We start from the raw sequence: 13,684 nt of genomic DNA on the forward strand, positions 1-13,684 counted from the left end.
TTATGCTATTATATGTGACTGGTTTATTTTATAAAGTTGTGCTTTTAACGTGATGAAGTTACTGTTTTCTTACTGTGGACTTTTGAACGTTATGATGCTGATGTGACCTTAGACTTACTGTGCATTCCTTATTATTCAGAACTTTATATTTTAGGGTGGATACTTAATTTTTTTATTGTGAGCTGCAGTGCATCTGTCTGGAATTGAATGCATACAAATCAAATAGATGTCCAGATGTCCGTCCGTCCATCCATCCATCCATCCATCCATCCATCCATTCATGTAACATGTCCCTTTTCTACCTGGAAGAGTCAAAAAAAGAGTCGAAGAATTTCTAAGAAATTTCTCCCTTGCTATATAACCTCAAACAGAGATGCTCAACATGAGACATCTCTGGTTCTTTCATACTGATCCAACAGGTAGAAAAGTCTATCTGTACCCCTCTGCCAAAATGAAAATCTAATGAGTAGTAATTCACCCTGAGTTTTAAATACTTTGCTTCCATAAATATCTCCTGCAAATCATGAATTTTGATTGTCCCTAGAAATCCAGGAAAGGAGATTCCAAGAAAACCTCATCCTTTCCTTTCCTTTCCTTTCCTTTCCTTTCCTTTCCTTTCCTTTCCTTTCCTTTCCTTTCCTTTCCTTTCCTTTCCTTTCCTTTCCTTTCCTTCCCTTCCCTTCCCTTCCCTTCCCTTCCCTTCCCTTCCCTTTACTCCCCTCCCCTCCTCTTTCCTTCCCTTCCTTCCTGTAGGTATTTTTGGCCACTTTCATCCATTCCATCAAAAGTTTCACTCCATCAGTGAATCTCATGGAAGAAAAATCTGTTGTCAACTTAGAAAGCATCTCTGGCCTGCTCTTGAGTTGCCATTGGCAAGGGGGATGGGGAAATGAACTCTGTAGCTGTGGTGAGGCAGCATTTCAGTCAAAACAAAAGCACATTCCAGCCATATCTCTGTTAAGGCTGTCTCCATGGTTATCCACAGTGGCCAGAGAGGAGTGATCTCTACAACCCGCAAAATTGCTTCGATGAAGAATGTGACTGATGACACACCTTGGGGGGAGGGGGAAAACAGGGTCAGAGCTGGAACGTAAATTACGTGGGCTCAGAGTTGGCTTCACTTGGAACGTGCTGATATGAAGCTCCTAATAAATAATCGGATTTCTTTTGAAGCTTGGCTGGAGGCTCATGATTTAATTAGGGCATCGGTTGGAATCCTGACATCTGCTTTATGGTAAACACTATTTTGCTCTTTTCAACTACTGAAAAATACAGCAAATTTCCTGTGGATCACCCTTCAAACATCAGGAAATCATTAGAACAGGCTTTTCTCCTGTACCTGCATGGAATCTTCAGTAAAGTTACTTTATTTTTCGTTGTATAAGATGCACTTCCCCCCAAAAGAGGCTGATAAGTTGGGTGCGTCTTATACTCCAAATGTAGACCCACCCACCAGCCGGCCCACACCCTTCGGCCTCAGCACATCCTCTTCCTGGCTGCAGAGATTGCCACAAACAATGGCTCTTATTTTCAGCCTCCAAACGCTCCGTTTGAGAGCTGTTCAAGTTTGTGGGGATTGCCAAAACACATCGCCACTGATCGCTGCCTGTGCACATTGTGTTTTCGGCCTCTGTGCATCACGTTTTAGGCTTCAGCATGCCCCATTTTTGGCTTCTGCACCTCATGTCTTTTGTTAGCAATGGGCGGTGATGTGCTTTTTACGATCCCCGCAGCCATGAACAGTTCTCAAATGGAGCGTTTGGAGGCTGAAAACACGAGGCGCGGAGCCCAAAATGGCAATCCATTTTGCCAAAGCTACTGCCTTGTCTTACTGCTTCTGCACTTCACCTGCTTTACTAAGTGGAGCTCCCTCTGACAATCAGCTGTGCTTTTTAAGCTGTTTATCAGCCCCAGTGCGCACTCACAACTAGCCAACTAACGTGTGCTAAAGCTGACCAGGCTAAGGAAGCTAGCCAGATGAATACCTGGTAGGCAGAGGAAGAATTTTTTTTTCTATTTTCCTTCCCAAAAACTAAGGTGCCTCTTATACCCCGGAGCATTTTATACTCCAAAAAATATGGTATATTCTTGGTAAAAAAAATGTCCCAGGAGTTTCTTTTGCTGCCCAACCCAATGGGAAAATTGACAACTGCATTCTAACTAACTGACTGACTGACTGACTGACTGAAGCTGATGTAGATGGGATGTTCAGTTGCCTTTTTGTTTTGTAACTACATGAAATTAGTGTAGATATAGAGTTAAAGGCAGGGCAAGCATATCATTGACTGGGAATCTTGGATTCTGGGAATCCTGAATTATGCCTACTTTATCACTTTATGGCTGAAGGCTGTACAATTTAAAGCTTTGTTTTTACTTTGTATCTTGTTGCAAAAATGTATGTAAAACTTGTTGGTTTGAGAGCTGTTGTGCTTGAGGCGTAAAATATTCCTGAGCATCTTTTTTTTGGTCAGAAGTAAATATTTTATTATTATCTCCATCCTCAGTGGGTTTTATTGGGCCCTGCATACCAGCCCTGAATCCAGAGATTTGGAGTGTTTCCAAAAATTTCCTTTCTTGTGCAATAGATTCTCTTTTCCAATTTCATTTTGGGGAAAAAAAATGTGTAGGTATCTTCAGTGCTTAGCCATCCTTTCCCCTTTCAATCAAATATTTCCTATCCTGCCAATCAGGGTTTCTTGGTCAATTCATTGCTTTGCTTACATAATCTCTCCTGTCACCTTTCTCTTTGCAAGCAGGAACATCATACCATCATCTCCCACACAATCCTGGCCTCTTAGTTCCATTGTGGGGTCTATTAGTCTCAACTCTCCGCTGATAAGGCTCCCCCCACTCAACCCACTATGGAGGAATGGCTGGTGAATTTGGTAGAGTAGCTGAAATGGATAAATTAACTTCTTTGATTAGAGAAAGGAAATGATCTAGATTAATTGATAACTAGAAGCCTCGTATACATTTCTTCATAAAAAAAAATGCCAGTAGAGAATATTTGTTGTTCAGGATTGAAATGAGGGATCCTTGGTTCCCTCTGAGATTTCTTGCTTTCTTGCAGATGTTTCATGACCCAAACTAATAACATCATCATTGTTAGTCACTCATGATAGTTATCAGCCCTGATGATGTTTCCCTCCCCCCGAATGCCATCACTCTGCTTAACAACTAATTCCCACAACACTGTCAAATAATGTATTACTATTATTCTTCTCTTCCTTACTAGTATTTATCTTTTCCCACTTATTACTATAACCATGTTGCTTGTATCTTTCAATTTATATTGTTTTTATTTGTTTCCTAGTACAATTTGATAGCTTAATAATAACCTTGACTATCACTAAGTGTTGTATCTTTTTATTCTTGATGAATGTATTTTATTCTCCTTATGTACACTGAATGCATATGCACCAAAGACAAATTCCTTGAGTGTCCAATCACACTTGGCCAATAAAGAATTCTAATCTATTTTACCTAGTTTGGGACATGAACCATCTGCAAGAAAACAAGTCCACATAGGGAGCACCAAGGACCCCACAAATAAAAAGAAATGAACTTCTGATCTATAGTTTTGATTGTTAGACAGGATAGATTATAGGGAAAAAATACTTTCTTCTACCTGTTTGGTAGATCTTAATAATTATAAATATTTTATTAGTGAATTAATGTCCTTTGGATTAAAAAAAAAAGGTGATGACCATTTATGTTGCAGCTTTATTTTCCCCAATTGTTTGGCCTTATTTCTCTGAATCTGAGAGATTAAAAACACTTTTTCCTTTTGTAAAAGTAAGCTGTTCACCCCAGAGGTGGGTTTCAGCAGGTTTTGACCGGTTCTGGAGAACCAGTAGGGGAAATTTTGAGTTGTTTGGAGAACCAGTAAATACCACCTCTGACTGGCCCCGCCCCCATTTATTCTCTGCCTCCTGAGTACCAGCTGATCGGGAGGAAATGGGGATTTTGCAGTAACCTTCCCCTGGAGTGGGGAGGGAATGGAGATTTTACACTATCCTTCCCCTGCCATGCCCACCAAGCCACGCCCACCAAACCACACCCACAGAAGTGATAGGGTTAGGCACAGTGAAAAGCATTTATGGAATGGGGGAAGTCCAAGTCTTTTAATAGGGTACAGAAACAAATGTTACAAACATTTGGTATATGTGATATGTTATGTCCTTATAAGGACATCCGCCTGGATTGGCTGCCAGCCATCAGGCGGGAAAGTTTGAATCTCTGTTAGGGGCGGTGCGACTGCCGGAGCGAATATAAGGGAGTTCCGGCAGCGTGCCCTCAGTCTTGTCTTGTTACTTGTAGCTAATAAAGTTACTAAATGTATCGAGCTGGTCACGTCTTCATTTCCTGCGCCTGATCTAACACTGGCGGCGAAGGACTGAGAAGAGAACCTGAGCAAGACTCGTGGCACGATCGCCAACCGAGCTGAAGTCACTCACCCGGAGCGACCTTCAGAATGGCAAACCCGCAAGCTCCGATTGCCTCGCTGAACCCATTCGACTCGGCACGAGAGAAATGGAGGTTGTACATGGTCAGATTCCGACAATTCCTGCGAGGGAATGGCTACCCGAACCTCGACAACGAGCGGAAAAGAGCCCTCTTCCTGGCTCACTTTGGGTCCGATGTCCTAGAGATGGCAATTGACCTCGTGGCACCCAGGGACATTGAGGAGATGTCCTGGGATGACCTGCAGGAAGTCCTACAGGAGCACTACGCACCCACAGGCACCCCGATCGCCAACAGGTTCACCTTCCAACAGAGAAACCAACGGGAAGGTGAATCCATCAAAGAATTTGTGGCAGCGCTCCGCCAAATTGCTGCCAATTGCGAATTCGACAACGTGGATAATGCCATCCAAGACCGCGTTGTTTTCGGAATGCGGGATGTGGGTCTGCAGAAGAAATTCCTGAGCCGAAAGAGGATCCCACTCAAGGAAGTCCTCGACGAAGCCACAGCTGCCGAAACATCCGAAAAAGCAGCCGCCGCGATGGTGAAGGCAAGAGGGATCCACAAGATCCACAAGTCCGGCCTGAACTCATCAGATGACTCGACCACACCATCAGAGTCTGATGAGGAAATGGCCGTCCACAAGGTTTCCCGCCCCCCGAGGCGGGAAAACCCTCAGCATGGCGACTGGGGGGAACGTTGCGGCAGTTGCAAAGGCGACCACCCCAGGGCAACCTGCAGATGGAGAGACGCAACCTGCCGCCGATGTCTGAAGAGGGGACACATTGCCGAGGCCTGCAGAGCAGCAGATCCAGCCCCGGAACCGCCCAGGCCAAGATTCCGCGAGAATCGCAGAGAAACCCAGAGGACATCCAAACGGTCCTCGAACCAGTCCCGGCACGGAGAGGAAGAATATCCCCACAACAGAGCAGTGCACCAGACCACCATCGCCCACACGAGCAACGAGGGTGCCACCAAGTTCCACGTGACACTGTTGGCAGAGGGGTCACCGTGCAAGATGGAAGTAGACTCCGGGTCCGCCTACTCCATCATGGACTGGCAGCATCTGCAGCATCTGAAGCCATCCTGCAAAAAGACCCAGCTGAAACCCCCGAAGTCGAGGCTTGTGGACTTCAGCGGAAACCCCATCGGAGTCCTGGGCAGAACCACCATCCACATCCAATTCAAGGACTTCCGAGGCGAGCTTCCCATCACAATCGTGGAGAACAGCCGACCGAACCTGTTAGGAGTGGAGTGGTTTAAGCCGCTGGGGCTATCCATCGAAGGCATCCACCAAATCCACAGGGATGAACTCGACAACCTCATCGAAGAGTTCAAAGAAGTCTTCGATGGTAAGCTGGGGAAATTTGTGGGAAGGCCAATCTCCTTTAACCTGGACAAGGGAATCACCCCAATTAGGCTTAAGCCCCGCTGGGTTCCGTTTGCCCTGCGGCCGAAAGTAGACGAGCAGCTGGATAAGCTGATCGCCCAGGGCGTCCTGGAACCGATCGATCATGCTTCATGGGAGACCCACATTGTGACCCCACTGAAGCATGATGGGTCTGTGCGCATCTGCGCCGACTACCGTTGTACCATCAACAAGGCGTTGGCACAGAGCGCATACCCAGTCCCAGTAGTGCAACATCTGCTGCATTCCCTGGTATCTGGCTCAATTTTTGCGAAACTGGACCTGGCCCAGGCTTACCAGCAACTGCCAGTGGATGAAAAAACGGCGGAGGCACAAACAATTGTCATGCACAGGGGGGCATTCAAATGCAACCGCCTCCAATTTGGAGTCAGTGCTGCCCCCGGCATCTTCCAATCTATGATGGAACGCCTTCTCCAAGGCGTTCCAGGGGTGGTGCCTTACTTTGACGATGTGCTAATCTCCGGAGACTCACAAGCACAACTCCTTGAAAGGCTCAGGCTTATCCTGCAGCGATTCAAGGCCAAGGGCTTGAGGGTCAGGCGTGATAAGTGCATCCTAGGAGTACAGGAAGTTGAGTTCCTGGGCTATCTCATAGATAGTACTGGCATCCACCCCACCAAATCAAAAGTGAAAGCAATCCATGAAGCTCCAAGCCCAAAAAACAAAACGGAACTTCAGGCATTCCCAGGTTCCTTCTATGCCATCTTTCTCAAACAGAAAGCCACAGTTGCTGAGCCACTCCACCGCCTGCTGGGGAAATCGACTTCCTGGAAGTGGGGCCAGGAAGAGGAAGCAGCATTCCGAGCCATAAAAGGACTGTTAACTTCCAAAAGCGTCCTCATACAGTACAACGAGACGCTCCCCATCAAGCTGACTTGCGATGCGTCGCCTTACGGGGTGGGGGCAGTTCTCAGCCACGAACTGCCCAACGGCGCTGAAGCCCCAATCGCATATTTTTCGAAAATCATGTCCGGTGCGGAACACAACTACAGCCAGCTGGACAAAGAAGCCCTGGCCATTGTTGCAGGAGTGAAACGATTCCACGAGTATCTCTATGGGAGGAGTTTCATCATAGTCACCGATCACAAGCCACTCCTGGGGCTCCTCGCAGGCTGCCAACCATCGGGCGGGAAAGTTTGAATCTCTGTCAGGGGCAGTGCGACTGCCAGAGCGAATATAAGGGAGCTCCGGCAGCGCGCCCTCAGTCTTGTCTTGTTACTTGTAGCTAATAAAGTTACTAAATGTATCGAGCTGGTCACGTCTTCATTTCCTGCGCCTGATCTAACATGATATATCAGAAATAAACCAATGAAAGAACGAAAGACCTTTATTACATTTGACAAGTCAACAATAGAAAATATTGACTAGAGATTACTTTCCACATGAGGTAAATTTATGGGTTACATCATGCTCTTTCCAAGATGGATTAGTATCTTACTTAAAACTTGCAAGTGTATTCAATTACTTTCAGAATACACTGACTAAGATTCAGTTGTTGAAAAGGCTGCTTTCTCCCCATGAAAAAAGCATGCTTTCCTAAAATCTGAAAGGAGGTCAACACTGCCAGACTAAAATTCTATTAACATCCTCACTTAAAGGCTAATAACGAAGACCAAAATGCTAAATAATACTACCAGACACAGAAACATAAAAACATGGAAATTAGGCTTAAGCAGGAGATCACTTCAAAAAGCAGCCTGATAGTGTTTTCTCCTGAAAAGTACCCAATGGGTGAGAATTATATTGGATGGGAATTATATCCCCAGAACATCCATCAGCATCACTTTTTTACTTCACTTTTGAACATCAGTTGTTCCTTTGTATTCAGATCTGGCCTCAGCAAAATGATGCAACACTTAGGGATGAAGATGCAACCCAGCAGCCCAGCACTGGAAGCCAAGATGGAGAAGACCTGCACAGCAACCGTGAATTTCCCTTTGGTGCTCAGATAGGTAGGCACAAAGGAGATCCAGACACTGCAAAAGACCAGCATGCTGAAGGTGATCAGCTTGGCTTCGTTGAAGGACCCAGGTAGATTCCTGGCCAGGAAGGCCACTACAAAGCAAATGGCAGCCTGAAAACCCATGTAACCAAGGGCAACATAAAACATAGTGACAGAGCCTTCATTGCACTGCAGAACAATCTCTCTAGGCTGGGAATACATGTCAGAATCAGGGAATGAAGGAAAGACTCCTAACCAGGTGAAACAAATGACAACCTGGACACTGGAACAAGAAATGATGATGGTGTTGGTCAGACTCTTGCCCAGCCACCCTCTCACTCTGTTTCCTGGCTTTGTGGCCAGGAAGGCCAGCACCACCATGACTGTTTTGGCCAAGACGGAAGACACGGCAATTGAGAAGATGATGCTGAAAATTGTTTGTCGGAGAAGGCAGGTGGATCTCCTTGGCCGACCAATGAAGAGAAAGGAAATCAAGAAGCAAAGAAGAAGGGAGACCAGGAGGATATAGGAGAGGTCCCGGTTGTTGGCTTTGACAATTGGAGTTTCTTGGAATTTAATGAAGATTCCCAAGACTAAAACTGTGGTTAAGATCAGGAATAGGGCAAAGAAAGTAAGAATAATTCCCAAATACTCTTGATGGGACAAAAAAGTGACAATTTTGAGGATACATTGATCTCGATGCTTGTTCTGATACTGATTGTCTGGACATCTGGTGCAGTGGTCTGCATCTATACAGGACAAATGTAACATTTACCATGGGCCTTGAGTTTGACACCCCTGATCTACATCATGTAGCAAGGTTTCTAATGGACTAGGACTAGCCAATTTGACAAGGTTGGAATATTCTGGTTTTCCAAAATGGAGTTTGATTTGTCTCACTACCCATTAATTGGAGGATAAAATTGAAATTCAATGACAATATCGTTCAACTATGTTTGCTTTCATTTTGTCCAACCAAATCCCAATGGTTAATGATTAAAAAGGGACAGATAAAGTTGTCTGGTTTGACCTTTCTCTCTAATCGCCATAATGAGAGGAGGTTCTCTCTGGTAGCAATGTATTCCCCCAAATAGCTACTCCACAGGAAACAAAGATCATGCTTGCCTACTCCTTGAATACTTTGGAGGAAGATGGTTAGGCAGAAATGTGTCTATCCTGAGTCCACCCTGGAATGGAGGAGATGGCAATTAATACTCCCTCCCACTCCAATACCCAAATTAGAAATATCTTCTTAGAAAAGATCTGCAGGAACCTTTGCTCCTATCCCAAGAACTGTTTTGATTCCCATTTACCCACCTTCTTGGGTGGAAATGCTCCCTTCTGCACAAGGGACGCAGTTGTAGCAACAGATTGGTTTTCCTTCCTGGACCACCTTGAAATATCCAGGTTGACAAGGCTCCACACACTGGGAGTGAGGCAAGGGCTGAAAGTGAATAAAAATTGCATTCAGAAGCATCTGCAAAACTGATTAGTTATGAAATGAATTACAGTGTTGGAATGGGATTGTCAGGTCCCATAGCTTATCTCGTCTCCAGAGAAGAGCAGCAGCGTTGCCTTGGAGACCGGCATTTATCACCTCCTCAGCCTGAATATCTCATCATATCTTTACACTTCGAGGTTGAGTTGGTGATGTATTGGGCTTTGGGAGGGGCTCTGTCTGCACTTTACTGTTTTGAGCGAACATGTGTAACTCAATTGATTTTACTTCTCCCCTCCTCTTAAATCATGCTTCCATTTCCCTCCATCTCCACATTTTTTCACTCTATGTCCTCAGACCAAAGTCTTCTACTGAATAAGTCATAAAGCATCTTTTCCTTTGCTGGTTATAAATGAAAGAATATAATTCTGAAGCATGAATTTGAAGCCAGTCGGTCTTATATATAGTTTGGGATGGTGGGGTACACTGATTGAGATGATGGACAAAACTACTGTGTTTCCCCCAAAATAAGACCCTGTCTTATATTTTTTGAAACCTGAAATCAGTGCTTGGCCTTATTTTTGGTGAGGTCTTATTATTTTGGTGTGTGTGGAGGAAGACGGGGCTCCTCTTGCTGATTTCCAGCTCTGTCTCCCTAACCCTAACTAGAGGAAATGGCGAGGACTGTCTGCGCATGTGCTTAAATATTTTTTGGGGGGGCATATTTTTTTTGGGGGGGGGACTTATTTTAGTGCATGCGCTCAAAAACCTGATTGGGCTTATTATCAGGGAATGTCTTATTTTCAGGGAAACATGGTAAAAAGATGGGACACCTCTTCCTCTACCTGATTGAGCCACTGAGGGCTCGTGATGGCTTCCTTGTTGATGCTGAATTTGACTCCAATGGTTCCTTCTCTGTCTAGACTCCCAAATTTCACCCTGGTGGTCGACTTATTAGGAAACAACACCCATCTCACAATGTCAAAGTCAGCCATCAAATCTCCATTTCTATCCAAATACATTCCTTCTATGCTGTTGTTGTAGATCTGAGGATTCTTCAGGAAATGGTGAAGCTACAGAATATAAGGAAAAAGATTTTTACACAAATGGAATCATCTAAACAAGCTGATGTACAGAGATATAAGGAATTTGGCTTATTGAGCTGCAGCCTGTTTTCTTCTCAGGACAATCTGCATAGATTTGTCCTTCAGGTACCAATGACAGATGTTTTCTTTCCAACATCTGGCATTCCCAACTAGCCCACATTTTCTTGTTTTCTTGTTTTATTTCTCCCGTTAGTTCTCTTGAAGATAAGCAGATGGCAGAGGACAGGAGAAGGGAAATCCATTACCTACAAATATATTTGCTTACATTATCTGTTGCTTATCCATGAGTGTCCCCCTCCTCCCTGAGATGTCCTACATAGCTATAGATGAAGTTCCCACAACTTCTGAAGGCAAGCTGTTCCATTGGCTGATTGTTCACACTGTCAGAAAATGTCTCCTTGTTGTAGAAGACATAGCATCAGTTTGTACAACTCAGTCCTGGAAATATAATAAGTTAATAATTATAATAATAATTTAACAAAGTTGGAAGGGACCTTGGAGGTCTTCTATGTTCTGTCTCCGTCTCCACACACACACAAACACAGCCAGCCGAGAGTTAAGAAAGCACTTGGCACGCACACAGGTCGTTATCTCAAACTTGGCAACAATATAAGCACCGTCTGCCAAGAGCTTTACTTCAACAGATAACATAAAATTACATACGCATTGTAAATAGTCCAGCAAAACAATATCCCTTCGGCAGCTTTAGGCATTGTTCAAGTGACTAGCCAGAGTTAGTTTTTGTTCGTCACAGAGTTTTATCAGCCACCGCACTCTCTTATATAGTCTCTGGGGTGTGGCCAGTGACTCAGTTATAATCCCTAGGACCCCTCCTTAACTGCTGCAACCGTTTATAACGCCTTCATTGGCGTGCATCCAGGAACGACGGCTCTTTTTCCTCGCTCTCATCAGAGACACCTGGCTCCTGGCTAATCTCCCCTTCCTCGGCCGGCACCTGAGGCAGTGCCAGAGGGGAGGGGCCTGGAGAGTGAGGCCTGGCTGACTCCTATCCCTCATGTTCGGAGCCTTCTTCCTCCGATGAGATAGGCTCAGAGGGCGGGGCCACAACATTCTAGTCCAGCCCCTGCTTAGGCAGGAAACCCTACACTACTTCAGACAAATAGTTATCTAATATCTTCTTATAAACTTCCTGTGTTATGAATTGGCTTTCCGAAATTGGGAAGCAAATGTCAATATTTATAATTGACTCTTCCATCTGCTCATTATCTGAAGAAAGCTTGAACACTGATTCTGAGGGAAAGCTTGAATATTGATTCTGGCACTCTTCAGGTGATTTTACAAGAATATACACTGATAATTGTAATATTAAATACAATGTTGTGTTACATTATAATAAATTGGGAGATAATCCAAAATCCTTTTCGACAAGCATCAAATTCTAGAATCTGAAGAAAGAAAAGCTCAAAGCACATGAAATAAAATACATGAAGTAAAATAATTGTAGTGGTGTGTGACAACATAGGCAAGATATAATTTGCCATTCACAATGCTGGAGGCCAAATGTAAAAGAAAGAATAATTCAATATTTAATGTTACATGTAATAACAGCGGCAACAGAATTACATATGCACAAAATTGGAAAAACGAAAGTATACCGACAGAGGAAATGGTAATAAAGAAAATATTAGAATGTGCCAAAATGGACAGGTTAACGATGGAAATTAAAGACAAAGGAGAAACAGCCTATTACTAAAATATGGGGCCTATTGGCTAGATAATAGATGGAAAGTTTAGAAAATTAATGATGAAAGAGGGTCAATAAGATAGAAACAAATACAGGTATAAAACTACATAGAAGAATATATATTGCAAGCAATATTATTATTAGACTGTACATAACTGCAAATTAAAATATATAAGAGTGCTAAATGTATAGAGAATTATGTTATAACTATGCAAACAAGAGATATAAGTATGTTTTATAATATCAAGTTTCTTTTTTTTCTACGGATTATACTGTATGATTAAGAGAAAAATGGTCATAATTAGGATGTATAACATTATATATATTTTAAAAAGTGCTGATACAACCAGTATATCCTTTCCCCTTTCAGCTCCAATCCATGAGCCCTCAAGCAGCCGCTAGCTGATGACTAGCTGATGAAAGCTAAAAAGCTTGAAATAGATCTATACTAGTCTCCCTTCATTTCTTTATCAGCAAAATATAAATTTGGTATAAAATGGTTTGTCGTGTATGCAAGTTTTGGTGTGTATGGGTCTTTTCCCATGTAAGATTTAGAGTATTTTGGCGACATTTCGATGAGGTCTCACTTGTCATTTTCAGGCTGGTGCTTTTGGCTTCGTGCTTGTGTGAGCAAAGCGTGCTCGGAGCTGCCGTCTCTCTATTAATACTGGTGGGGAGGTGGGGAGTTCTGGCTTTGTTGCTGTAAGTGGGTTGGTTGGCTGTGTTGTTACATCTTGATTAGTTAATGGAGTTGATGTTTGCAGTCAGCTGTTTCGTCGCATCCTGTGTGGGTGAGGCCCTGGCTGTGTGCCTATTAGTCTTTTGTGTTTTAACGAACTGGGTAATGGCTTGTGTAGTAGCATCCTGAGCTCTATTCTTATGATGTCCTGAGTATTGTGCTGCAACATCCTGGGTAGTTGGCTGTGTTGTAGCATCCTGAGCTCTCTGAGCATTCTGAATTCTGTGATGTGATATCCTGAGCAGATGGTTGTGATGCAGCATCCCGGGCTTTGGTTTGGCTTCAAGTTTGAGGTCTTGTCATGTGTTCATGGTGTGTGTCAGTTTGCTTTGTGTGGGGATCGGAGGGGGGGTGCAGCAGCTGGTGATGCTGCCGTGGTCTGGCTTCTGGATAGTGGTTGTATTTCATCTATGGGATGGGTTTGGTTTTTTTATATATATATTATACATGAAACAAGCATTAAATCTATAGCCGTCTACATCACAACACGAGAAAGGAATAAAATTGTCCCATTACATATATAGGTTAGCCAAGTAAAGCCTATTAGATATACCAAGTGACATGTTTATCAAATACATCAATTTGCAGCTCGATTTGACATCCAATTATACCATTGACTCCAAGATATATAGTAATCTGTGTCCCCTCGCCCTTTCAGTTTCATAGTAAACCGATCTGATTCTGCACAGTTCATTATTTTCTGAATTACTACTTGTTCGGGTGGGCTGACATCCATCTTCCAGTATTGGGCCCATGCCGATCTTGCAGCTATTGTTATTCATGTTATGGGGGTGTTTCTCTATTTCTATGGCTTCCATGATTATTCTCTTGTTGAAGTGTTCAGTTTTGGAGATTAATTTG

The 13,684-nt window shown here is 43.7% G+C and overlaps 1 protein-coding gene across 1 annotated transcript; it reads right to left on the bottom strand.

The window, feature by feature from the left end:
* Positions 1 to 7,673: 7,673 nt before the first annotated feature.
* LOC148115892 (vomeronasal type-2 receptor 26-like) lies at positions 7,674 to 10,298 on the bottom strand. The gene is made up of 3 exons (XM_087885272.1): positions 10,119 to 10,298; positions 9,153 to 9,279; positions 7,674 to 8,584 (listed from the first exon to the last, which is right to left on the bottom strand). The coding sequence occupies exons 1-3, from the start codon at positions 10,293 to 10,295 to the stop codon at positions 7,674 to 7,676; spliced, it is 1,215 nt and encodes a 404-aa protein (XP_087741398.1). The 5' UTR covers positions 10,296 to 10,298.
* Between the last annotated feature and the right edge of the window lie 3,386 nt (positions 10,299 to 13,684).

The sequence above is a fragment of the Pantherophis guttatus genome, chromosome 2 (genome assembly GCF_059756535.1).
Source record: "Pantherophis guttatus breed Tessera chromosome 2, ASM5975653v1, whole genome shotgun sequence".
NCBI classification, from domain to species: Eukaryota; Metazoa; Chordata; class Lepidosauria; order Squamata; family Colubridae; genus Pantherophis; species Pantherophis guttatus.

Coding starts and splice junctions, on each gene's coding strand:
- LOC148115892 (XM_087885272.1), bottom strand. CDS start 10,295: ATGTATTTGGATAGAAATGGAGATTTGATGGCTGACTTTGACATTGTG. Junction 9,280..10,118: donor GCCCTCAGTGGCTCAATCAG/GTAGAGGAAGAG, acceptor ATTCACTTTCAG/CCCTTGCCTCACTCCCAGTG. Junction 8,585..9,152: donor GAGCATTTCCACCCAAGAAG/GTGGGTAAATGG, acceptor TGTCCTGTATAG/ATGCAGACCACTGCACCAGA.